Genomic DNA, 27547 nt, shown 5'->3' on the forward strand with positions numbered 1-27547 from the left:
GGCACAATAAATGTGGTCACAGAAAGACCATGGCCGATTTTTGAGTTCAGGAGCAGTTCCACGTCTTGCGGCAAACTCTCTTGGAGCTGCCACAGCCACCTTCTGTTGGTGCAGCACCCATTGCTCTGGCACCTTGTTAGCAGTGGTGTGCCCATTGCACCGCTACTGCTACGGCTCCTGCACCAGCATTAGCCGGGAGCTAAGCTCGTTTGCTATTAGCAAAATGCACTATCCCAAGGCATACTTCTAATCAGTGTCTTACTGAACACGTGCCTAGTATTAAAATTACATTTATTACTAGTATGCTTGTCTCCCATGGTTTACAATTGTGATTGATGAAATCTGTTTCCACTGAAGTTCTGCTGCCAGCTTCAGTGGGACCAGGATCTCACCCGTTACGGTATGTTGCTCAGGACACACTGTCCTATCAGTAAATCAGCGTAACTGAAACTGTAATGGAAGCATAAAGCAGTTCTGCCGACACACGCTCTCCAGAATTTGGCGGACACTTTGTTTCCTTGGGATACGCAATCAGGTTCTCTTTGTGAGGTCCGCACTTTAATTCGAACTAGCCTTGCTCTTCTTTAATAAACTTATGGTGGATTTCCTACCCAACACCGTGTCCGTCGCTGCGGCCCCTCCCCGCCCCGCACCCGCCTCGCTGAAGCTCGGCCCTCCGCCCCGACCCGTGCCGGAAGGGCGCCCCCTGCGCGGCGGCGGCCCGGCCCGGCCCGGCCCGGGCCTGCCGGTGGGAGGCGGCGGGCGGGGTCACTCCCCTCCACGCGACAGCCCTCCTGCTGCCGCCGCACGCGCCCGCCTTGCAGCCCCGCGGGCCCGCGTCGCTGTTCCTCACGCGGCGGCCGCAGCGCCACGGCCCGTGCTAACCCCCGCCCGCCTCCGCCAGACGAGAAGGCGGCCCGGTCGCTCCCAGGCCGGCGGGCTATCGCTGCGCTGCCCGCCGCGGCGGCTCCGGGGCCCGTGCCGGCCGGGGCGCGCTGCTTGTCGCGGCCCTGGGAACGGAGCGGGCGGGGCCGCGGCTGCAGCCGGAGCCTTTGTGGGACGGGACCGCGGCACCCGGAAACACCGGGTGGCTGGTGGGAGCTGAGCCGGCAGCGAGGGGCGAGCTGGGCTTCCGGGCGGGTGCTGCCGGTGGGGGCCTGGGCTGGGACCGGGAACAGCAGAGCCCGGCCGAGGCTGACCCGGAGGGAGCGGTGCAGGGGGTATGGATGAGGGAGGAAGCCTGAGGGGGGCCTGACGTTTGGGGTTGGTGGATGGGGGGGAGGCAGCTCTGAGAGAGCCGGCTGGGGCGGGGCACAGTGGGGCTGAGGAGCTGCTGAGAGAAATGTCTGTAAGTGGAATGCTCTGGGGAAGAGGGAGGGAGTGAGGGAGGTGAAGTTGCTGTGGGAAGCGGCCGTCTGTGAAGCTGGGAAGGGGTACGAGTCTGGTCAGCCGGCTATGTCGTCGTTGCTGAGGCTGCGGCTCACTTGCTAGGTTTCTTCTCGGTGTAGGTGCGGCTGGCCCTCTGCTGAGGAGGTGCTCGCTGTGCTGCGTGTAGTGCTGCGTGTGGCGCTGACAGAAATGCGCGCTTTATAAGTATTTTCATGGCATCACAATTTCATACTGAGTTTTTGAAATGAGGAACACTTTAGCAGTACAAAACTTATGGATTAAGTCGGAAAACCAGGAGGTGCAGAGATAATGAACATAATAAGATAATACATATTATGGAATAGACTGGAAGATAAAAGATAAACACCAAAAGATACTCCCAAGTTGTTTCATTTTATTGAATCTTATAGATGGTATTTTAAATCAGAGTGAGGAAGATATGGATACCAGAGAAAAGGTTTTTAAGGAATGATTGGGTGGAGAAGACTGAGTCTGCTTTCTGCAATGGAGGGATGTGTTATCTGGGACACAAAGAACATGCAACAAACCTTTCTAAAGCTGAGCGAGCACCATAGCAGAAAGCCTGTATGTCACTGTGGGCTCTATGCCAGGAGGGCTGGGGTCTAAGGCAACCCTTGCTTTTCAAAGAGCGTATGTGCAGACTGACAAAATGGGGTTTAGAATTAACATTAGGTGACGCAGTGCTTCTCCCAGTATCTGTGGGGTTGCATTTCTCCGTAGGCGCTGCACTTGACTCATCTGAACTCTTTGTATGTGGACCGAGTTGAGACTGACCTGTTCATCTCTTCTCTGTTAAGTTAGTACACAGGACCAGCTCCACAAAAACTGCTGCTGCGTAGACAGTTTGCTAGAGTAGATGCTAGCTCTGTGATGTGTGCTTTTCTTTTATAAAAGAACAAGCAACATCAAATTTCTTTAGAGGCTGCAGGGTGAGTTTGAGGGAGGTGATAATTGTGGAGAAACTGATTTAGAATAACCTCTTCCTTTAGAGACCGTAGCTCATGATTCCATTGTACATCGTTAGGCTTTGTGAGAACTTGTCATTAAAAATTACAGTTCTGGGAGATAAGGATCCATTGGTTTGGGAAGCGTGATGTTCTGGTTTGTAGAAGTAGAATGTATAACAAAAGTACTGGTTTGGGGAAGTACTATGGTGGTGGTAGTAAGTATAAATTTGCTTTAATTAGAGCCATGTATTGTTGGGAGTGACTCTACATCTTTTAACAATCCTACAGGCAGGCTGCCTACACAGCCTAATTCCTTAAGCTAGTTATGCTGCTGTTGGCAATAACAAGAAAAAGGCAGGGGTTACCTGAACCAGGTACCTAGGAAAATGAAATCACATGTGTCTTCTTTAAACAGTTCTGGATTTGACAGTGTTAAGTGAGGGCAATATATATTTGATTTTTGGGACAAGCTTGCTAGATACAGTTACTCCTCTCTTACTATTCTTGAATTGCTTGCCACCTGGGTTTATTCTTCACCGATTTCTTCAGTTCATACCCATATGCATGCTGCTTGCGCAGGCTTGGAGGGTGTCTCTAGAGGAGAGGAGAGATTCTTAGGATCTGTACCTAGCATAATAATCTAAGATGGTTAAGAGTTCAGGATTTTCCCTTTGAATTTTTGAACCTTCTTGTCTTATATTCATACCCCTTCAGTACACTGTTCAGCTGTCTAATTTTATTTATAATTACTAGCTTTCTGCAATAAGTGTCTACAGTTTCATTTTCACTGTAATATCTAGTTTGTGTTACTCTAATCAAACTTGGTCACCTTGACTGAGGGTGGCTGTATGACCTCAAGCACCCAGACTTGATTAGTAACTCACAAATAGCATAAGTGTAAGCTGTAGCTGAACCCCAGCTGTAATCAATGTTCAGTCTTTCAGCAGTGTAAAATTGTCCTTCATTGGCTTGATACATCTGCAGAAGTTGCATTCAGGCAGTGCTTCAGTTCATGGCATTGCGCTCCTGTATGCTTGAGGAGGGATGGGCATTTGAACTAAAAATGAGAACTGAATGCCTCCTTGCTTACAGAATCTGGATGTGACTGCTAGGATGTTTCTATACTGTGATCTGTACAATGAATGCAGTGTGTGTACTGTTTGAAAAAGAGAGGCAGTTAAGGCAGGTTGTATCAAATTTCTATGCAGGCAGGCAGAGTTTGGCTTAATGTCTGTTATGTCAATATAAAACTGTTGCACTACTGTGCACATAGTTGAAGTCATCTTACAAGAAATAATGGTGTTAGATTTAGCTCAATGAGGGCCTGAATTTCCTGATGCTGAATATTTATATGTGATTTCTTTAATAATTATCAAACCAAATTCTCATCAGTCAAAGAAATCTTATCTTTGAATTCTTAGGTTTGGTGTAAAGGATAATGGGGGTGAGGTGGGCTTAAGGAGTGTTTAGCCACAAATCACACATTTAAGAGTCACAATGACAAACTTTTCCTGTTTGATACATAATTAAAATGGTGATTCTTTTTTCTCCCCCCCCAAAAAAACACAACAAAAAACCTTTGTGAAAGGTTTTTTCAGAAAACTCAGCAGTGTTAAGTTCCCTTTCTGCTAGGTTTTCTGTCACACTGTGAGAAAACCTTACTTGAGTCCCAAGCAATTTATAGCATTGTCTGAAATTAGACAGTAGTTAATATGTAATTACATTCCCTTTGTTAGACTTGGCAATGGTGGGATTTGCTGGTTGAGCAATAGGCCAGTAAATCACTGATACAGCTTCCACTATGCTTGGCAAAAGCCTAGGGTTTTAGAGCAAAGCTGAGAAGACATCATTGGTTGATCTTTAGCAGTTACAATTTAATATTTAACTGCTCTGTGCATAAGTGTGCTTGGCAGCACTAAAAAGTATCTGCATGATTTTAAAAAGGCCAAGATAGAGTTGTGGCTATGGAGCTAGATGACGTTGCAGGAGCAAGGTCCACCAGTGTTCTACTGTGTTGTGCTTGATATCTTTGTCATAAAAATATCATCTGAAAGCAGTGCTTGTTTTAATTTTTTCACCAGTTAAGATTTTTTTAAGTGTAAATAGAGAAATTGGATATACTGCATGAAGGAAACCTTCATGTGAAAAAAATCTTTGTTACTAAGTTTCTGCTGGAAGAGTAAAGAAAAAACTTTGCTAGAGGATTTGCTTTTAATAACACTTCTGAAGAAGAATACAAGCTCTAAGAAACACATAGCTTTTTTTTTTTTCCGTTGTGTACCTAATACACATTATAATGTATCCAGCAAGAAGAATGGGTAAGAAACTGAAAACAAAAAGAAGGAGCAAGGTAAGTTTTAAAATGATTGAGTGATTTGCAGTGGTTTAGTTGAAAAGTGCTATGTATTTGGAGAGGAACAGTTGACAAATATAGATAGCTTGTGGGAGGGAGCAAAGAGGAAATTTGTCTGAAGTATGAGGAAGATAGAAAACATTAATAGTGACATTTTAAAGTGAGAATTACAAGGTTTTATGTTTGTCAGAATGTTTATAAAATGGTTTAAAAAAAAATACACAGGCATGAAAGATTACATATTGGGGGTGGGGAAAGAAAGAAATGCGTTGTTGAATGATAGCAGTCCTAATTTGGCAGTTAAAATACTTGTATGTATGTAAAATCTTGTTCATAACCCTGTTGAGCAGCACTGATTAGATTCAGGAAGGTCTATGCACCCTCAGTACCATCTTGGATATTTATCATAGAATCATAGAATGGTTTGGGTTGGAAGGGACCTTTAAAGATTGTCTAGTTCCAAACGCCATGGCCTAGACAGGGGCATCTTTCACTAGACCAGGTTGCTCAAAGCCCCATCCAACCTGGCCTTGAACATTTACAATGATGGAGCTTCCGCAGCATCTCTGGGCAACCTGTTCCAGTCTCGTGCTACCCTAAAAAATTTCTTCCTTACGTCCAATCAAAATCTACCCTCTTTTAGTTTAAAACTGTTGCCCCTTGTCCTATCGCTACAGGCCCTGATAAAAAGTCAATCTGTCTTTCTTAAAAGCCCCCTTTATATCTTGAAAGACCACAATAAGGTCTCCTCACAGCCTTCCCTTCTCCAGGCTGAGCAGCCCCAACTCTCTCAGCCTTTCCTCATAGAAGAGGTCCTCCATCCTGCTGATCATTTTTGTGGCTTCCTGTGGCCCCGCTCCAACAGCTCCATGTCCTTCTTGTGCTGGAGGCTCCAGAGCTGGACACAGGACTGCAGGTGGGGTCTCATCGGAGCAGAGGAGCAGAATCACCTCCCTTGACCTGCTGGCAACGCTGCTTGTGATGCAGCCCAGGGTACGGTTGGTCTTCTGGGCTGAAAGCACACACTGCTGACTCCTGTCCAATTTTTCATCTACCAGTACCCCCAAGTCCTTCTGGGCAGGGCTGCTCTCAATCTGTTCATCTCCCTGTCTGTACTGATATTAGGGATTGCCCTGGCCCATGTCCAGGTCCTTGCACTTGGCCTTGTTGAAAATCATGAGATTCTTTCCATCCATTTGTTTCTGTATGTAAACTATTTGTTGTATTAGATACTACTTTTGGTAAAAAGAAGGCTGTATTGAGTCCAATAGAAGATTTATGGAATAGAACTTTCCTCTGAGGAATGTAGTTGTGTTATAGGAAGTAGCATGTTACTTGTGCATTATCTACTACGGAGAAGAGGGCAATGCACATGCAAAAGCATAGGAGGAAGTCTTGTAAAAGTGTTTTTCAGGTTCTGTGAGGTAGCTCTTGCTTCACCTTCCAATTGTACTTTTTTTCCTCTTTGTTGCCTGCTTATTCTATTTGTATAGGTGTAGAACCAGCACTGGGCTCATATTTCGTCTGAGAAATATGAGAACACAATCCTGTTTCTTTAATCTGCTTTCTAAGCAAATGCCCAGGAAGCATGTCCATACCTGTTCCATTGGAATGGTGTACTTTCCACTCTCTTAGTTCCGTAAGGCAGACTCAATCAGTGTTTAGTTTCTGGCAGATCCCAGACGTAGAACTTGGTGTACTGGCACACAAAACTTTATTTTTTGCAGTTTTAAGAGGCTGGTTGTCTGCTTCTGTTTGGCTTTGTATTTTAACCAATGTGCAAGTGCCTTTTGTTTGGTTAAGGAGTCTTCAACTCATTAATCATGAAATGGAATAAGAGCTAGCAATAACTCCTGTAACTTGGCTTTTTACTGTAAAAGATCATGAGCAGTGAAAACATTTCACAGCTAGGCTGGAACGAATGTAATTCTCAAAACACCATCGCGGTGATGATTGGAAGCATATGAGTAGTTAGTAATTTTTTTTTTTTTTTTTCAAATTTAACTTTCCTTGTGACAGAGTAGGGAGGAGTAAAGAGACAGTTGCCAGTAGAAGTTACTTTCATGTCAAATCTTTTGGTAAATGGGTAGAAGTTAATACAAATATTAACTCTGTAGCCTGTTGGAAAGGCCTCATTTCACCATTTTTTGTTATTCTATGTGCATTTGATTTTGATATGTTGCATCCCTAGGCCATGACCTAAGAAGGCCTTTGCTTTTGTGCCTATGTAGCATGCTAGGCTCTGCCAGTGAGGTGTAAATTGCAGGATGGGAGCGTAAACCAGCACTACACTTGACCTTCCCTCTGGCATGATTTCCTCTCATTTTATCGTTCTAAAGATGTGTCGGTGGTGAGTGGTGAATGGACATTGATTTGTAGACATAGTGACCGTAGGTACTCCGAAACTATTTTAATTGTATCTTACAGTGAGAGGTGAGGTGTATCTAGCAGTGAGAGGTGCTAAGTATCTGCAATTCATTGACTGTAATGTAGCCTGTCGCATCTGTTGCCTGGTAGTAATTGCATGCATGAGTTTTACTGTGGATTGCTCAGTCATTTGACAGACAGCATGTTGTTATTTTAATCTGTGAATTTAACCTGCTTTTTTGTTATGTGACTTATTGGAATTCATTGTTATTGCTTTTTTTTGTTGTCTTAGCTACTTCTTGAGATAGTGTTGGGTGCTTGGATTTTTTTGCATGGTGATTTCTTCAAGTTTTCTCTGATACTCTCCTGAAGTTTCAGAAATTTAAGGAAAATTTAATTTAAATAATAAAAAGTGAGCCAGCTGCAGTGACTGTAATAAATGCTTTCTTAGTTATTCAGGCTGATTTAATCAAATATAATGTAGAATGCTGGATAGTTGGGGATACTGAAAGAACTTTCAGTGTAATTGATGCAGGAGAAATGCACAGTCAAATAAATGAAGTTTGGATCATTTGTGCAAGAGCTATGATCTTTTTTATTTATAAAATAATATGTGAAAGTGTAAGGCACCCCAACCTTACAATTTCAATGAGTCTAAAACATGCTAATCAACTAGATACTTGATGTTAGACAAAGCTGAGTCTTAACAGTTCTGTGCTCACTTTATCTAAATATATTTGTATCAGCATGGTGTGAAATTTTGGGAGTGCCTGATCTTTGGAGTTTCCCCTGCTCTTTTGTTCTTGCAGATGGTGTTAGGCCATGCTTGCTGGAAGGATCTCCATAATATGCAGTACAACTCCAACCATCTTTGGAAAATGTATCAAGACAGTATCTAGTTTGTGAGTTTAACTCAAGAGTATTTAAAATAAAGTAGTCACTTTTCCTTCAAGAGTTCTCTTTTTTAGTGTTTTAAGAGACCTCAAACTAAAGTAATTCTGTCAGGCTTTGAGATCTACAAACTCAAGAATAGGATAAATTCATAAACTAATCCTTAATTGTGCACAAGGTTCTGTTACTGTAGATATTTAGCAGCTGAGAAGCTCAAAAGTTTGTACCATCAGGTCTTAAAAGACAAAATCTTAAGGTTAAGAAAAGTCATGTAATCATCTCATTGGTCATGTAGTAAATCCTGGTTAATATTAGTGAGTTTTGTTAAGAATGGATAGAGGAAAATAAAATATATGTGGTATGTATACTGTTCATTAAGTCAAATTGAGTATGTACCCTTTGGCCTAATGTATTTCCTCTGCAAATGTTAGAATTTACCAGTATTTTAGGAGGATAAGTGTGGGGATGATATAAAAATAAAATGTAAAATATAAAATTTTAGCCTGTGGTGGAGAAATTACTAAGGGAGATGAAGATCTGCAAGTCAAATTTATTCATTTTGCCTGAATTAATGTTGTGAAATGGAAATATGTGGTTTTCCACTTCTAAAAAATCTGCTTCCTTTGAACAGGTATTTTTCAGACTTTGCACAGTATGCTTGGAGCTGAAGGTATTACTTCCTGTATTGATCGTTTTGGTTTTGTTTTCTGAGTCTGTGAACCCTTTCCAGGTTCCTCTTCCTGTGTACTTTTAAGGAGAACAACTCTTTATATGGTATCCATCTGCATTTTATCCACTTGTGTGTACTGAAGTCAAATGTTACATGGCTGTAAATACCATTTTGGCTTACTGCATGTGGATTTCCCATATAGACCTGCCTTTAACCTCTTCCCCTGCCTTCCATTTTGCTGGCTGTAGGGTGTGTCTACATGGTATGCTGAATAAACCACACAGAAGCAGTTTGCCTTTTTTTGTTATCTAGACTAACAAAAGAATCGTGGAATGATTTGAGTTGAAAGGGACATTAAAGATCATCTCGTTGCAGCCGCCCTGCCACGGGCAGGGACACCTTCCACCAGACCAGGTTGCTCAAAGCCCCATCCAACCTGGCCTTGAACACTTCCAGGGAGGGGGCAGCCACAGCTTCTCTGGGCAACCTATTCCAGTGCCTCACCACCCTCATAGTTAAGAATTTCTTTCTTAGATCTAACCTAAATCTAGTCTCTTTCAGTTTAGAGCCGTTACCCCTTGTCCTAATCACTACATGCCCTTGTCAAAAGTCCCTCTCCAGCTTGCTTGTAGTCCCCTTCAGGTACTGGAAGGCGCTATAAGGTCTCCCCAGAGCCTTCTCTTTTTCAGGTTGAACTACCCCAACTATCTCAGCTTTTCCTCGCAGGAAAGGTGCTCCAGCCCTTGGATCATTTTTATGGCCTCCTCTGGCCCCGCTCCAACAGGTCCATGTCTTTCGTGTGCTGGGGGCTCCAGAGCTGCGTAGCTGGATGCAGGACTCCAGGTGGGGTCTCACCAGAGCAGAGTAGAGGGGCAGAATCGCCTCCCTTGATTTGCTGGCCACACTTCTCTTGATGCAGCCCAGGGAGAGAATAGCCCAGAAAAGAATAGTAAGCCTAATCACTGAGTTAACACATGTGGCAGGCCACATTACAGTCAATGAGTTGCAGGCTCTTAGCACCTTTCACTTGTAAGATACAGTTCAAATGTCACTGAGTTAATGTGACCACTCAACTTCCAGTCTTTGAATTAACTACCCTAAATCTGATTTTTGGAACAGATGCATCCCGCCAAGTACTGAGTAGTCTGTCCAAAGCCCACTAAGAAATCTAAGCCCAGTTGTAACTCTGTATAGGAAATGTGTTGGGAGCTTTCATTTCATTATTGGTTTGAGACAATCAAAGTGTGGGCTGCTACTGAACACAACAGTCCATTTAGTAAATCACAGCACAGTCTGTTGCAGTGAGCGTAGCAGGAACTCACAGCTAGAAGAGAGTGATTACACCTCTGGCAGTAATCTGTAAATCTAAACCTGCTGTGAAACTGCAGTTGAAGGCAGTTCAACGGTTTGAAGTTCAGTACTTTTTGCTCCTTTTCTGGATCCAGTTCCCAGTTTCCACTGAGTTCTACAAACTGATACGCAGGTCTTTTAAAAGAAAGAAAGAGGGACCAGGAAAACTGACAAGATACTATGTGTGCTATTTAGAGAGCGGTTATTTTATTGGCATACGTGAGTGTCGTGGAGTTTCAGGACTCTAGTTCCTGCTCTGTGAACCAACTATTTGTAAATGCAGCATAAAACTTCATACACTTGTTCTCTACAAGCCTGTCTTACTGACCAGTGACAGCACAACTTTTAGCAAATATCCTTATATCAGCTATCACACTGGACGCTTAAAGTCCATCTTGTGTGAATTTTGATAAGTCTGAAACTGCTGTAGTGGATTATGGTAAAGAAGCGTTTCCTGCTACTGGCACCTCTTTGAGACACATTGTCAGGGGGAAGTTCTCTGTTTCATCATGATTACTAATGAAGACAAAGACTGTAGTTCATTGTGATATGTGTTCCGTATGGCTTTGCTGATGGGCTTATTAAACTGTTGCGCTCGTTGGAATGTTTTTATGCTGAATGCTTTGATACTTGCTTATAAACAAGGTATTAGTGATTTACTTTTAAAATTACATTTTAAGCTGCTTAGTAAATAGATGGTTGCATTTCAGGAAGAAATTCACATTAACGTTATTTTCATAGAATCATAGAATAAGTTGGGGTGGAAGGGACCTTTAAAGGCCATCTCGTCCAACCCCCCTGCAGTGTGGAAGGACATCTTCAACTAGATCAGGTTGCTCAAAGCCCCATCCAGCTTGAGCTTTAAGGTTTCCAGGGATGGGGCATCTACCGCCTCTCTGGGCAACTTCTTCCAGTGTTTCACCACCCTCACTGTAAAAAATTTCTTCCTTACATCTAGTCTAAATCTACCCTCTTTTAGTCTAAAGCCATTACCCCTTGTCCTATCGCAACAGGCCTTGGTAAAAAGTCTCTCTGTCTTTCTTAAAAGCCCCCTTTATATCTTGAAAGGCCACAATAAGGTCTCCTCACAGCCTTCCCTTCTCCAGGCTGAGCAGCCCCAACTCTCTCAGCCTTTCCTCACAGGAGAGGTGCTCCAGCCCTCAGATCATTTTTGTGGCCTCCTCTGGCCCTGCTCCAATAGCTCCATGTCTTTCCTGTGCTGGAGGCTCCAGAGAAGAATGTGAGACTCCAGGTGGGATCTCATCGGAGCGGAGGAGCAGAATCACCTCCCTCGACCTGCTGGCTACGCTGCTTTTGGTGCAGCCCAAGATACAGTTGAAAGGTTAAGGAATTGATCTCTGAGAATTCTGAACATTTGTAAAACCCTTTGTCACTTCACATGCTCAGAGAATGCAGAAATTTGTGTCTGCTTTCAGGTAAGATGTGTGTTCCCATTATCTGTATTTTGTTCAGAAGCATTTTGAAAACTGAAAACCAAAAAGTTTAAAAACTTACTTATCTGTAAGTGTGCTTTCATGAGATTTAGTGTTGTTCATCTTAACCAAGTATTGCTCAATACTGAAAAATAGCGTAGATGGAAAAGTCTGAAGAAATTGTGCAAGTTGGCTTACATAAATGTGCATTTTGCAATGTCAGTTTTCTCCAGTAGCATAGGCAGACCTTTTCATGAAGTTCAGTTCTGTATTTTCTCTTGGTGCATTTTTTTTCTTTCCCTTTTTCTCCCTCTATTTCTCCTCTCCCTGTTTTGCTGGTGTTTCTCCAGAGAGTATGATCTCTGACCTTGCATGTTCCCTCATCATCCCTTCATGGGAACTGTTCTTCTGTTTTTCCTCCTTGTTCTCAGCTATAGCAAATCCATTCTTCAAAGATGTCCCTCTGACTAGTGGATCTTCTCCTTTTTGTTGTTGAGCGCATGTAATTGCACAGTTAACATCCTCATGTTAAGGGTTATTCCACGAGAACCTGTGGAAGAAGTTAGCAAATCTTCAGTGTAGTCTACAGCTTTCTTCTTCTTCATGCTTTACATTTCTGTCTGATGTCCAGTGCAGTTGCATCTTTGGTATTGGTTTCTTCAGTGAGTTACATGAGATCATAGTTTGTACAAAAGTATCTTCTATTAAGGTTCCTGAAAGGAATCCTTGTGTATTTCTTCCTTGGTTTCTGCATTCTGGCTTTTTTTTCCTTTGCCTATATGCTTTTGCAAATGTTTTTACAGCCATATGATTCTTGAGGTAAAAAATTTTATTGTGTAGGATACAAGTATGTACTTCATATCTCTGCAGCAGTTGGCAATTCATATTTGTTTGCAGGTTACTGCAATGTCTCTCAAGGATCCATGCCCTAGTAAGTGTTAATTTGGCTTTGTATACTTGACTGGGGAAAATCTATTAATGCTTAGAGACAAAATAAAGACAAGTTGGAAATGTTTGAATAGCACATCTCTCTAGATCTCTGAAAAAATAGCAGTGAAAATTGTTATGAAATGCATCTTGAACTAGAGAAATGCAGTCAGCAAGAAACAGCTTCAGTTTCAGCTGGAAATGTTTAGAGGTACCAGCACATCCTTCAGTATCCTTCAGCAGTGTGTACAAAACTAGATAGTTAAGGAGTCAAAACTTGGGTACCTGTAGGTGTAAAACATGCATGGGGCAGCTCTGGCATATGCCACCAATAAGTACTGCTTATGTGACAACTGTATTTATTGTCTTGACTTGTTACTGTATTTCCTTTACTTGAAAACATGTTTGTTAACTTTTAATTACTGATTTTATTTTACTTTGGCATTAGAAAACACTGCTCTGTTTTTGAATACATGGGCAGTGAAGGCAGTAGTAGTTAATTTTAATTCATTTCGGTGCATATAGAAATTCTTACTTAATATGAAGAATATAAGAAAATTATATACTATTCTGAATAGAAGTGATGCATTTTTTTAGTTTCCTTGTAATATATTATTCATGTGAAATGAGAATTGTTTTCTCTATTAGTCTCCTGCGCTAAGCTGACACTTTAATTGGTTACTAAGGGCGAAGAAAACCACGTCAGCTTGGTGAAAGTTCATGGTAAAGATGAGGATGATACAGCCTTACTAATGTAAGGTTTGTGGTAGTCAGTGGAGTATGAGAAAGTGAGTGTAGTCACCTATGATTATCTATGTATAATTCATTTTTTCTAAGCAGGATAATCAGCAGGACAAGTTTAGTGCTGTCTCCCTGCAGCTCCTCCATGCTATATCTTCCTGTCCAACCCCGCTTTTCTTTTGGCGTCAGGCATACCTGTCATTTTCATTTAAAGCAGCCCAACCCTCACCCTGTCTTGCGCTGGCACTGTGTCATCTGCCAAGGCAGAGACTGCAACCTGAAAAACTTTGGAGAGGTGGAGGAATGAGAAGATTTGTTTATTCTAGGAATAGCTCATTGCAGCAGGGGTACCAGGCATTCCGCAGTACCAGAGTGTGGGGCTTTTTCACGTTGAAAATACGTTTTGAGCCTTCACCTACATAAAGTGTGTGATTGATTGAACTCGGGAGATTGATTTTGTGAAACCAGTTATTAGAAAGTTAGTTATCAGGTAATAGTCCTTATTTTACTTTATTATTATTATTACAGTTAAGAAATACTTCATTTCTCTATTAGTTATCACCTCTAATATTCTGATATGCTTCTCCATTTGTAATCATGTATTCAAAAAACATTTGTGAAGTGTTAATCTCCTTTTTAAATATCAGATTAGGTATGTTGTTTTCCTTTGGCTGAGCTCCATGTGTAACTTTTTTTAATATACTGATTTTCAGGGGAAACATCTATCTGCAGTATTACCTTTTAAGCCTGAGTTTGGGATTTTTTTTCCTGTTTCAGGAAGAAAAAAATCAAGAAATGTCTACCAATTTAAAATACCTTTCCTTGGGCATCCTGGTTTTTCAGACCACAAGTTTAGTCTTGACCATGCGTTATTCCCGGACACTGAAAGAAGAAGGACCTCGTTACTTATCCTCTACTGCAGTAGTTATTGCTGAACTTCTGAAGATTTTGGCCTGTGTTCTGTTGGTCTACAAAGACAGCAGTATGTGTCAAATTTTGCACCAAGTAATTTTCCTAATCAATATGCTGTGTTGTAGTGGCAACTGCAAAGCAGCCAAGTGAGTGCAGGCATACAACAAAGCATTTCCCTCCTCATGTAAGAAATAAGTGTTGGAAAGACACTAATACTTCAGTCCTCATCACACAATAGAAGATATTGTCTGTTTGCTGAAGAGAGTTCTTTTAAAGAATGTGGATACTGAGTAAATTTTCTGCTAACAGCTTGAAGCTTTGTGTTTGCTCAGGCATGTTGAGAAATTCATATGTAGAAGCAGGAGAAAATAAAAAGATTTAAGTGTGTGCAAAGCATTAATGATAATTGAACAGCCTATAATAAACAGCAGATGCAGAAGGGAGGAAGCATTTTCATTACTACAGGAAGAAACACAGTTTTAAGCTCAGCAAAAGTGTGTTGAAATTTACTCTAGTTCTTATTTTGTACATTTTATACTGAATTTATCTGATTCCTTGGCATATATATTTGATCTTCAATAGCTTAAAAATATCATTGTATATGCATAATTATTGATGATGCTTCTAAATGTGCACTTTTTAGGTGATACTCTTTAGTGTATCATCTTCAAATATTGATTTGATTTCGATAAGCTTTGCTTAAAGTATTTTGAGTAATTGTTCTAGTTCTGATATTCCAGGCTACAGGAAGACACTTTGCAGCCTTTTTTCTTACATATGTGAGGCTCGTGGAAGTCAAACATAGGTAGTATTTTGAGATCTTGACAGCAGTGGTAGCTATAAAGAGAGGGCAGCAATCTTTAAGAACAGAACATTGTTATCTCTTTTTTTTTCCTCTCTGTCTCTCTCTCTCCTTTTAGTGAATGTCTATTTTTTTATTGTTTCTTTGGGTAGAGTGCAATTTACGGACTCTGAACAGAGTGCTACATGATGAAATCCTTAATAAACCCATGGAAACTCTTAAACTTGCTATTCCTTCAGGAATTTATACTCTTCAGAATAACTTGCTGTATGTAGCATTGTCAAACCTAGATGCAGCCACATACCAGGTATTGTACATTTGGATTTCTCTGTAAGTGTAAAAAAAAAAAAAAAAAAAAAAAAAAAAGAATTATGCAGTAGTAACTGTTTATGGGTTCTTCTAGGTTACATATCAACTGAAAATCCTTACCACAGCATTGTTTTCTGTGTCCATGTTGAGCAAGAAATTGGGTGTATACCAGTGGCTTTCATTAGTAATATTGATGACAGGAGTGGCATTTGTGCAGGTAAATATTAACAGGTCATTTATGTTCTTTATTCTGTTTATTCAAGGAACATGGATTTCTATACTGATTACACAACTTTCTGATTCTACCAGCTGCACACAAGCACCAGCGTACAGTCAGTAGCTATGAATCACAGCTGGGCAGGGCTAGAGGACACCAGAAATGGTTCAAGGGCAGAAGATAACACCTCTTTTGTGTCCCAGTGTTCTACTGTGGAATGTGATAGGGCCTCTGGAGCAACCTGCAAATAACAGTAATAGCAGTATTTATTAGCACGGTTCTTTAGACATGAGGGATTCACAGACCTTCTGTGCCAGTGCAGTCCTGCTGCTCACCTTGTCATAAGGTTTCAGCATGGAAAATTTACTTGAACTTTTTAAAGAGGCAAACTTGGCCTCTGTTCTAAATAGTGCAGGTAGGGGAGTTTGTAGTTTTCAGAGGGCAGGATCATGGGATATGAGACTATTCTAAGATTTTTTTTTTTTTTAACAGATTTTAGCATATCCTAGAAAGTTTTATTGTAAAACTTAAGGATTTAAAAAATATTCTGAGGATTAAATATTATAGAATTTTCAAATTTAATAATGAATTAATAATGAAAAATGGCAACAGAACATGAACAGACTCTTCAGTCTGTTTTTGCCGATGGCATTACATTTTAATCTGTTAGCAATAGATACATGGCAGGATTTAGCTTCATAAATTTCAGCTTGTTGTAATTGTCTGCATAACCAATGAAGAGGGGCACATGTGAAAGACAATTCATCCCATCTTGAAGACAGCTGGTGTAAGCGGGTTTCTAACTGTGCTTATATTTGTGAGGTAATTAACTGTCAGGTGGCAAAAGTTGGTGACTGTCAATGACCATGATTAGTCATGCTGGGATTCAGAAACAGTTCCAGCTTATAAAACATAAATCCTGGAACTGTTTAAATTGGTGCGTATTCTCCTAGTTCAGGCACAGTTTTACTCTCCTTTATAAGTGTTTGTGGTGCAAAATACAAAACTTTACAAGCATGTGATTGTCTGCATTTAGTAGCTGTTACTGTTGCTAGAAAACAAATTTGCATTTTATAGATGCTCATGACTTGATTTTATCAGTGAATTTTGTATAACTGTTTTTACGTCCAGTGGCCTTCAGACTCTCAAGCAACAGCTGCTAAGGAACATTCAGCAGGATCTCAGTTTGTAGGCCTGATCGCAGTTCTTATAGCATGCTTTTCTAGTGGATTTGCTGGGGTTTATTTTGAGAAAATTTTAAAGGAAACTAAGCAGTCTGTGTGGATCAGAAACATTCAGCTTGGTAAGTTTAATTTTAGTTATCTTTTAGAGATGCTGCATTCTGAAGAATTAAAATAAATGTGCAAAATATATATGTAAATAAAAACATTACCAACATTTTAGTATTCTGCATAAATTTACTTTTAAAACCAAGAGTATAAACTCTGCTAGGTAGATTCTAGCAGTTGCCTTCTGATCTCAACTTAGTTCTTGATTTAACTTGCTTATAGAGCATCTGTAAGTTTGTACAGAATCTGTCAATTGAATTTGTATTTTAAATTTTCGAAAGAATGTTATCTTATGCAAGATTCTATGTATCCTGTGTTTAAAAATGAGTATCTTTTGCACTAATTCATAAGATCTGCTAAATACAAATAATACTCCTTTTTCCTAATTTTTTACCTTTTTTTAGAGAATATGGGAACATTAAAACAAAATATGTTTCTAAATCAATGTTTTGAGATGTTTTAAAATTAACTTCTTTTTTTCATGTCCGGGCAGGCAGTTTTTAGAAATGCCAACATAGAATACAAAAAAACCCTGCATTGTTTGTGAACAATGTTGGGGTAATGAATTATTATTATTTCAGTACAAAGGTCAGTTTGTTTTAATTGTCTGTATACTCACTGGAGAGAGGCATATGCAAAAGACAGGTCATCTTAACTGTTTTAATGCCCTTACCTATTGTGCACCTATCAGTAAGAGAATACCTTCTATTTCCAAAGTAGTTCTGGGTCTTCTATGCCCTAGAAATTAATGGTGAATGAGTTTTCCCTCACCTCAAAGTAGTCTTGTCCAGTTTATAACGTTGGAAATGTGACATCAGCAATGTCTTTTTGTTCCTGTTTTGCACCAGAAACAAAACTTATTGTTGGAGTTGCCCTTCTTTCTGTAATGGAATCCCTCTAGTCTTCACCTATAGGCAATAATTATTTAATGCATATTTGAATAAATGCTTACAGAAGAATTTGAATTGTCTGTCACTTTAGAACAGACTCTTAATCAAATCCACAGTACTGTAGAATTAAGTCATGAGGATGATTTAGTGGATCCAGGGCTGTGTATTGAATCTGGTTAGAATGTAATGAACTACCATAAAAACAGGAGATAGTGTGGTTTTTGTAATTAGATAGTTGTTCAAAAACTGTTACGGTCAAAAATGCTGGAATACCAGCAATTTTTTTCCTTTCTTTTGCTGTTGCTGTGTTTTAATTATAAATGGTTTTGGTTAAAAATGCAGAACTGCATTTTCATTATATTTTAATATTTTTACATGTTAATAATGTTTTGAAACTTGAGGATTGAGAAGGGGATCAAAAGCTCTACTTACTATCTGCCAGTATTCATTGAAGTTGTGTATATTAAAACTCAGTTTTCTTGAACAGGGTGTAGCGGATACCTCAGGAAAGGTTATGTTAAGGAATTTTGGAGGCAGAGGAGGGTGGGTAGCTGGGGCTTGGTCCAGCGTTTGAGGTAAGATTCGGTGCTCTGGCTGGAGCTACAATGTAACGGAGCTTCCCTTGCCATGGAAAGCTGACTATTATTACTCTCAGTTTCCATGCTGAAAGTGCCTTGGTGGGCAGCAAGGCGGATACCTGAAACAACTTCCAATGAAACATCCATAATTGCTGGAAAATCAATGATCTCATCTAAAACATTCTTCAGATTTTTCTACAGTGCACAAAAGTATGTATGAAAGCAAGTGAGTTCCCGATAGTCGGCCTGATCATGTCTTGAATGTTCCAGTAATTGCTTTTTGCAAGCAATGAGATCAGAACAGTCTGTGTCTAAACACAAACTGTTTAAGATAATGAATAACTAGGACGGTGATATATGAAGACATAAATGTCTGTGATAATAGTGAGAATCGAATCACATGGTGTTTTTATTTATTTTTTGGCAGCTTAATTTGCCTCAGTATGTTTACTATTAAGGTTGTTTTCAGTTCAAAAGGGAAAGGAATATTGTCAGATTTCATAGAGAGTCTCCTGATACAGCTGTTAGAAAATATTTAAAACATGAAATCACAATTTCAAAAATATGTTAGTGTATCCTTTCTACAAGTGCAAGATAGTTGCATGCTTAAGACATTGTATCATTCGGGAGCAAGTCAGTCATAAGCAAGAGCTTTGAAATAGGGCTTTTCTTAAAAGACAAACAGCAAAAACCATATATCCAACTGTTTTCGCTTTCATATCTGTAGAGAATTATTAGAACTGTAGAAAAAAATGGAAAATATATTTGAAAATCACTTTTTCGCTTTTAAATCAATCTTGTACTTTCAGGATTTTTTGGTAGCATATTTGGACTGATGGGTGTATACATTTATGATGGAGAACAGCTGTCAAAGAATGGATTTTTTCAAGGATACAATAAACTTACTTGGATAGTTGTTGTTCTACAGGTGAGATACTTTGGATCACATGTTTCTGTGGAGGCACTTGGGATTTACTCTTCTATAAATGATTGGAAAAACTAATGGGTGTCATTGAAGCTACTGAGAATTCTATAGTCAAAAGTCTGATGTATCACTATTAGAATAATCCTTTAAATAAAAACCTGGACAATATATAACAAGTATATGACCAAGTGCTGTGCAACAGAAAAGCATGTAAGCATTATTTCTTTTGCAATGTTTTAAAAAAAGAAATGCCCTTCCTCCTGCGCCTAAAAATGTATAGTACAAGCATTTCCAATAATCCAGTGATGGTAATATGATCAAAAATTCTTTAATGGGGAAAGAACTCCTCCAATATTTATCTTCAACAGTGCATGTCCATAACATTAAATAAATGAAGTGCTCCTAAACACAGACAAAAGCTTTTCCTCAAGTAAGCACATGTTGTTAGAATAGATGCTCTCAGTGGAATTACCAGGTTTCGATTCCAAACCTCAATATTTTTTCAGGCTCTTGGAGGGCTGGTGATTGCTGCGGTTATAAAATACGCAGACAACATTTTAAAGGGATTTGCAACTTCTCTCTCTATTATACTGTCAACATTGATCTCCTATTTCTGGCTGCAAGATTTTGTCCCTACAAGGTAAGAATTATTTTCCATGTGTGTTGGGGAAAAAAAAAAAGTTGAAAACTTAATGCTTACCAGGTATAACTGCAAAAAGAGATTAAAAAAACAGTCCAAGCCACACTTTCAGAATGTTTAGATACAACTTGCACATAAAAGTTTAGTTTCATAACATACCATATATACTACTTAATATTTTCAGTATAGTTGGCAAGATTAAATCTTCTGTAAGATACAGCCCCCCACAGGTCAGGAGCTATTGAATCTCAAATCTTGGCTTTTGACAAACCACTGTCTTGCAGGCTCTATGTTTCAGGTCACTGTCCCTTTCTCTTTTCCTCCCTACCCTGTCTCCCTCAGTTTGTTCAGCTCCTGCTTTTCTTGTATGCTGAAGCCAGTCCTCTTCAGCTTCGCCGCCTGCCTTGTGCGGCATTTGGCTCTGCTCTTGGAACCAGTCTCCCCCCGCTGGCTGTTTCCAGAATGGGCCTGACAAAGGGGTTGCCTTATGCTTGTTTTCTCTTTGTCCTCTAACTGGACAGATCTTCTACAAGTCATCTCGCTGCAAGAGTTGTTATGGCTGAACAGTAATAATGATGATAATCTTTTTACACTGGTTTTCATCCAGTCTCAAAACAGTCTGACACAAAGTTACACTACAGCAATTAGTTGCCCGAGGACATCCAGAAGCCCAAAGGTAGAGCTTTTTTCTAAAGATAATACCATATTTATTAGTGAAAACACTCAGCCGAGAGAGAGAAGAATGCTTGCTATATGCTTCTAGACCCAATACAATGTGTCCTGGTCTTTTGTGAATCAGATTTTAGTAGCTGTGTGCACTGCAGGTTTTGTACATGGGTAGGTTCCAGAATAGTGCCTGTCTTGGCAGTGCATGTTAGTATATGGAGTGTAGACATAATATTCCAACTTTCAGATATATTTATAGGATTTTGCTTATAACTGACCTACACTTTTCACATATGTTACACAAACTCATAGTGTAAAAATATTTTTAGTAGTATTTACAACTTCTGATACAAAGATACATCTTTTTATCTAAAAATAGTATTTGCAATATTAGCAGGAGTTTACTTAAACATTAAAAAAGTAAGTAAAACATCTGTTTAGGCTTAAAAAGTGGGAGATATTGAACTTAAATTATAAGTAGTATATACTTGTCCCATTAAGACAAATGTGGAAAGTGATTTAAGAATTTCTGTGTGCTGGAATGGAAAATTAGTGAATAACTTACCAGTTTCTGCAAACATGGTTAAAATAGAAACAGTGGTAAATAATTAAATGAGGTGAAGCCAACTAGCAGCATGTAGAACTTGAAGCCATGTCATTTAATAAAACTTGATTAACTTGAATTAATCGAACTTAATCTTTAGTACCTTTCTTATGCCAACTGAATTTATTTGAACTGAAACTGCGTAATTGTTTCTGTAACTTCAACAGACATTTTTGGTTGAGATAATAGATATAAAGTAAGTTTATATATAAAGTGATTGAATGTGTTGCGATGGATCGTGTCCAGAAATAGGTTAACTGTATTTTCTGAAGGATTATCATGTCACGTGCCACAGGTTTTTTTAGCGTTTTGTTCAGAAGAACAAATTGTCAACATTGTCATGTCTTTATGACACGATTCTTTTCTAAAATGTGTACTGATTGTCTTTTGGCTTTGGATACTTTGTTTCCAACTTGTGCCTGTCAAAACAACTTGAAAGGCGCAGACGTCACAATACAAAAGATGCCTTTACTATCTTTTCCTTATATAAATCTTTGTGTCTGCCAAAACTTAGATTATACTGACTTGCAAACTGGTCCTTGGGCAGCAGTAATTTGTTTTCATATAAGCTTTGGTTTTTAAAGTAAACGCAACTTCAATAACGTGATATGTGTAAAATGTTAAAAGTGGCTGGATAACCATGGTAGTTAAGCTGCTTTAGCTTCTGCTTACATTTTTCACAGAGCTTTAGGTAAAAGGAAGAAAAAAATATGGTCTGATTACTTTTGATAATTTTTCCATGAAACTATAATTAATTTTAATTTTCAGAATGTGTCAGTATAATGGTATAATTTGTGGTTGTAAGTTTCTCATTTCAACTTCTTCCTGCATCCTTCTATAATAAATATATGCCAATTATTTTGTTCTTTATAAATTGGACAAATATAATTTATCTTTCTGTGTTCCCACAGGAAAAATGTCCTTCCTTTTGATTGTATTACATAAATAAAATTGCATCAACTAAAATGAGCTAATTTTTTTTTTTTTTTTTCATCTCTATTCTATTCAGTGTCTTTTTCTTCGGAGCCGTCCTTGTAATAGCAGCTACTTTCCTATACGGTTATGATCCCAAACCTGCAGGAAATCCCGTTAAGGCATAGCAGACTTCCTCATCAACGTGTTTCTCAAGATCATGCACTGGGGGCCTTGCTGACCATGGCATGTGGAAAGTGTCATTGTGCACTGCAAGGAAAGGATTACTACCCTGAATCTATGGAATAAATTCTTATGAATAGTTCTGAACAGCCAGAGGGGTTAAAGGTGGATGATGATACTGTCTGTAACTGATCAAAACAAACAAACAAAAGAAACCAAACAAACAGAAAAACCAAAACACAACAGTGGCAGGGGAATGCCCGGTGCAACTTGCTAATAAAAACTTGAAAGGAACAAAAAGTTTCCAAGAAACTGCAGTTAGGAATGTTTACAGCTTTGACTAGGATTGCATCAGAAAAATTTACTGTATTGACTGCTGCAGAAATATGTCCTATGCACTCTTCGAAAGAGCACATGACAACATTGTCAGATTGTATGTTCTTGCAATTTGACTATATTTAATCTTAGTAAATATGTTTTTAACTATTTGTCTATTTACATGAAATCAACTGAATACACATCATGGTTCTAAAGGGATGGTTCTTATTAAAACTGTGAAGATCGAAGCATGGTTGAAAGACACTTTCACAATATCAAATATTTTTATATTTTTAAAAGGATGAGAAATCTGTTATTAAATTATAATATTATAATTCTGTTGCTTATATGAAACTATTGAAAGTGTGTTAATATTCTCACCTAAGTTCACAAAGGGAGAAATTCACAGTGAAAGCTGGAAATCTTTGTTGATACTCCAGCCTTCATCAGGATAGCCTGTAGTGTTCCAACAGATGCAATAACTCTGTGAACGCAGGCCGGAGGTTCGTGCACTAACCTGGTACTAAGACTAGGGTTATGAGGGAGTGTTTGCTCAGATGTAAGGTTCATTCTTTTTATTAATGATAAATCAACTTGTTGGTAGAACCTTTGAAGTAGATTTTATGCTTTAAATATCCTCTGGGGATTTTTTAAACCAGAAGTTTTTTTTAAAAAAAAGCCCATAATAAACATTTTAAATGCATTATTGTTGTCTGTAACAGCTGTATCTGGAGCTATTATGGTATATGATGTGTATACTGTACTGTACTTTATTACAGAGGTGGTTTTTAAACATGTTGTTTACTCATGAACTCTCCAAGGCTTTTTCAGTACATTTCTATGTAATGGCTTAATTAGAGATTATTTTTAATTATAATTATTATTTTATTCTGGGAATCCTTGAGTCAACAGACCAAAATGGGTTCTCTGGAGCTATTCAGTTTAGTAGTGGAATTACTTTAATAGGAAGCATAATGAAAAAGTAATTAATTGTGCAATAGGTAAATATGAAAGCATACTGTTCTTGTGTTTTAAACCCAAAAAACTTCACAAAGAAACCTAGATGCAATTAGAACTCGGATCAATTAGACTACTACGAACGCTTCACTTGTTGAAGTATTTGCACGTAGCCAGAAACACACACACGAAAAAAAATGCCAGACCTAATAAACAAAAAAAGCTGTCTTAAAAATCACTTGTTTTCAGGAGACCTGTTCACAATGGATATTAATGTAGAGTGACTTCTTATCCATGTTACGCTTGTATACATTTATACAAAAACATATCAGTAGTCCCTTACCTGTAGAATGGCAAGTGATAAAAATGTATTATTTCCTTTTTCCTCCCTCATGCTCTTTCTCACTTCTGTCTTGCTCTAATGAACACGTTATGAAGAGAGAGGCTTTTTGAAATGTTTGCCAAAGTACCTCATCCTCTTTTCCACATTTTAGTGGTGGATTGACAAGGAGATTCTGTAAGAGTGCTCTGAGATTTTTCTTAATGGAGTAGTGTAAATGGGAAAGGAAAAATTTCACTTACGTCAGCCAAGTAAAAATAGTGTTTTCTTTCTGTTGTCAACGACATGGATTATCAATATTTTGTTTGTTTATCGTATCAAAGCAAGACATTAAAGAAATTTCAGAGTTACGCCAAGGGCTTGCTAAGCTTTGTGAACTGTGAATCTATCCCAGCATGCTGTAATTGCAGGAGCTTTACTACTTGGTAGCCAAAGCTATTGTATTACCCTAAATTGGCATGCTATGTTGATACTAAACCTTTTTGCTATAACATTCAGAGTGGCAAAATCTTTGAAAAATTATGTTTAGTAATTTGCCACTGAAATACAACGTGAGGTAAGATGTATGCATAGAGCAGTGGCTCGCAGCATTGCTTAGTGTAGAATGGGACAGACTCTGAGATGATCTGAGAAGTGTTGGTAGTAATACCTGAACTGGAGTTTGGCCTTACACGATAATAATTTCAATTTCATGAATTACAGTAGTGGAAGTGTTCAGGTGATATAATTGGTTACTTCCTTGAGGAATTTCTGCAAAAAACAAGCAGCAGGTTGAGAACACTTTAAAGCCAGTTGCCAGTAGGCCAAATAACCACCACATTGCCAAACTTCTGTTACGTATAACCCAGTTTTAATACTTCAGGTGCACCTGTCAATATTTGTCAGTAAGCATCAGTTTAAAGGAAAGAACAGGAATATGTGCTTTTTGCTTTTGAATAGGATGTCATGCAGCTTTGGAAAACAATATATGTACTGCACTAAGGAACAGTAACTCCTGTCTGTAGATCAATGACTGTTCCATGCTTTCAATTGACAGTTCCATTAAATTTTCCAGTAGAGGGATAGATCTCTTTGCGAACTTGTTGCTGTAAAGGAGATAGGAATTTGCATTTTGAGCCATCAAAGGCTAAGGAAAGACCCTCATCTGAGGCCTTCCTCGTTGAAAAGCATTATTGTAGACAGAGGGAAGACTGCATATGTTTCTCGAGAACGGAAAGGATTTGAGGAGGGTTTCTGTAACCTTTGCAATCTGAGAACATGTGCACATTTTCTCATTGAGATACATTTGTATCTGGATTTTAAAACGTAAAAGAAAAACAAACATAAAAAACCCAAACCCCAGTTTTAAGTCTATAACTCATTAACTAACCAAAGAAGCATAGCTAGCACAGAGCAGGATAGTGTGCTCTGAGTTTGCCCTAAAAGCAATCTGTAGGAGTCTTAATTTTCCAAAAATAAACCTGTCTTTCTGAACTATTTTTCTGACAATGGATTTGTTTAATTGTATAGTTAGGAGGCTAACCTATACTTAGCAGAATTTTATTTAAATATTTATAAAGTTAAAGTCAGGTATTTATTTGCAGTCACTTGAATTATGTGGGGTTTGGGGTTTTTTTTTTAAGACTTGCAGAATGAGAGTACTAGTATTTATTGAATACTTGGATAGTTGGTAGTTGTATTTGAGAATCTCTGGCATACATGATAAATGGTCAAATAACCGTAAATGTAGAACTATCTTAAAGCAAAATAAGTCGGCAGTTCAGTGGTGAAAAATCTTGAGTCTAATAAAGCAAAATAAACTTTTCTTCAAACATTGTGTTTCTGTGCTATCCGCAAGTGCCGAATAATCTTTTTTCTCAAAGAATTCAGATAGTTTTATAGTTCTGTTCAACTTCTTTGTTTTAGACAAACTGTAAGAAAACTTCCCTTTTTGTTTGCTTTAATAGTGGGTAGATTAATGTTCTAGATCCAGTTCCTACAAGATAACGCCTTGGCATTTTTACTGAAACTATTGTTTTATTTTTTCTCAAAAAAGAAAATCTTATTTTGGTAGCAAGTACTTGCGTTTCAGTTACTCATACAGTCCTCTCACAGATTTTTAGAAGCATATCAATGTTTTGTGTTCCTTATTTTTATGGCTGTAATTCAAAAGACTGTAATGGATTTTGTTAAATTGTTTTAAAATTGATAAATGAAACATTGCGTTTCTTCTAGTTTTCATTGTCAGTAACTTTCATGTTTTAATATATTTCCTTATCAGCTGTGCATGTTCTGTTGCATATAAGCAATCATCATTTTTCCAAATTTGAAGTTGTTGCTCATTTTCCTCCGGTTTCTTCCTTCCTGTTTCTTCCTCTTTCTTCCTTCCTGTTTCTTGCTGGGTATTGTGAATGAGGAAGGTTGTTCATTGTTTTCTTCTCCGAAATCCATATTTTGTAAGAATGAGATATTAAAAAACATTAAGGGTTTTTTGTGTATTAGAAAGGTAATGTTTATCTATAACATGGTATTATACCATATATGTGGTAGTGTATCATTACCTGTGTTGCTCAGTTACTGTAAGGAAGTCCAAAAAGTGTTTCCTTGCCTTTGTTTTCATGGTTCTGCTCATTTTTAATGTGATTATTTTCCACGGGAAATTACTAAAGACTTCTACTCTTTCCAAGTAAGCTCATTAAATGTTTTTAGATATCTAGAATTAGGATATTTTTACTGGAAAAAATGCAGCAGAAAATGCAACAAAGTAAGTGGGATTAATTAGATGATATCTTCTGCTCCAGTTACTCTGAATGCAAATCTCTGTTCAGTTGAATTTAGAACTTTTTCTAATTATTTCCCACTAGGTGAATTTATAACTCTTTTCTAGAAGCAATAAAATCTGTCCTGAGGTGCTGTTCAGTGCCTCATTCTTGAATGTCTGTGGCACATTTGTATCCAAGAGCAGACATGACATTTTTGACTTCAACTTTCCATCATCATTCTGACTGTAATTAGCCATATTAATTTTGTTAGCAAAGTATAGCTGAGTAAAAATTGCTTTTATGCTAGGCATGTGTGTATATTTGCTGCCATGAGTAATACTTCTTTAGATTTTTTAAGAATTTTTCTTTATTGTCAATATACTTTAATTTTAAATATATGAGCCCAAATAGAAATCATATATTCGAACATTCTAACAAAATTTTTAAGGTGGTCTTGGGATTATGTGTTGATGTTGATATTTGTGTGTGATTACACTGAATACAATTCTAATATATGGTGTTTCCAGGCAGTTTGGAAACAGGTTGTTTTTTGTTGAACCATGGAATGCATCTTACATGACGTAATAGTCTTCTTTTAATCCATATTGAGGTATGGGGGTTTTTTCTCCTGTATGTGTAGATAATATCACTGCAGTAATAAACTGCTTAAAATTAAGCACCAGCTTTATTAAGAATATGATATAAAACTGTTTGAGAGCCTTGTAAATGGAGAGGCTTGCCTTATGCATATTTTAGCAGAAATAAAACTTTTAATTAGCATTCATTATTATAGAATATAATTTTTGGTATCATTTTCTATAAACTCCAGAAGGCTATTGTAAGATATTTGTTAGTAGTATCTTTTAACATACAGCTTACTGAATTTTGCCAGAAATTTAATTCTGAGACATGCTTCTTTTTGACCACTGTATCATGACTTCTTGTGAGTCGCATTCCAGCAGTGTTCTTGTGACTGTCTGTCTCTGTACTCTTCTGGTCTGAAAACCCTTATCTCCTTGTTCAGGACTGTGGTTCCTGAACTGGAGGTGGTGTGGAATGTCTGGATATCAAGTACAGTATAATATGCAATTGTAAAACACTGTAATCCTCTGTAGAAGACTTTAGCCACAAGTTACCAGGAGGCATCTGGTTATTCAGTAGGCTGGGGTTTTTGC

General features: G+C 38.4%; 1 protein-coding gene across 6 annotated transcripts; it reads left to right on the top strand.

The window, feature by feature from the left end:
- Nucleotides 1-998: 998 nt before the first annotated feature.
- SLC35A3 (solute carrier family 35 member A3) lies at nucleotides 999-26545 on the top strand. 6 transcript variants are annotated; one of them, XM_075425008.1, is made up of 11 exons: nucleotides 4638-4707; nucleotides 7887-7979; nucleotides 8600-8638; nucleotides 12319-12352; nucleotides 13867-14071; nucleotides 14956-15110; nucleotides 15207-15329; nucleotides 16461-16632; nucleotides 18896-19014; nucleotides 19518-19651; nucleotides 21931-26545. In XM_075425008.1, the coding sequence occupies exons 5-11, from the start codon at nucleotides 13885-13887 to the stop codon at nucleotides 22019-22021; spliced, it is 981 nt and encodes a 326-aa protein (XP_075281123.1). In that variant the 5' UTR covers nucleotides 4638-4707; nucleotides 7887-7979; nucleotides 8600-8638; nucleotides 12319-12352; nucleotides 13867-13884; the 3' UTR covers nucleotides 22022-26545. The 6 variants fall into 6 exon arrangements, with proteins under 6 accessions (XP_075281126.1, XP_009936290.2, XP_075281123.1 ...); XM_075425009.1 differs by lacking the exon at nucleotides 12319-12352; XM_075425007.1 differs by lacking the exon at nucleotides 12319-12352 and having other exon boundaries at nucleotides 7887-8638.
- The last annotated feature ends 1002 nt before the right edge of the window (nucleotides 26546-27547 follow it).

The sequence above is a fragment of the Opisthocomus hoazin genome, chromosome 6 (genome assembly GCF_030867145.1).
Source record: "Opisthocomus hoazin isolate bOpiHoa1 chromosome 6, bOpiHoa1.hap1, whole genome shotgun sequence".
Taxonomy (NCBI): domain Eukaryota; kingdom Metazoa; phylum Chordata; class Aves; order Opisthocomiformes; family Opisthocomidae; genus Opisthocomus; species Opisthocomus hoazin.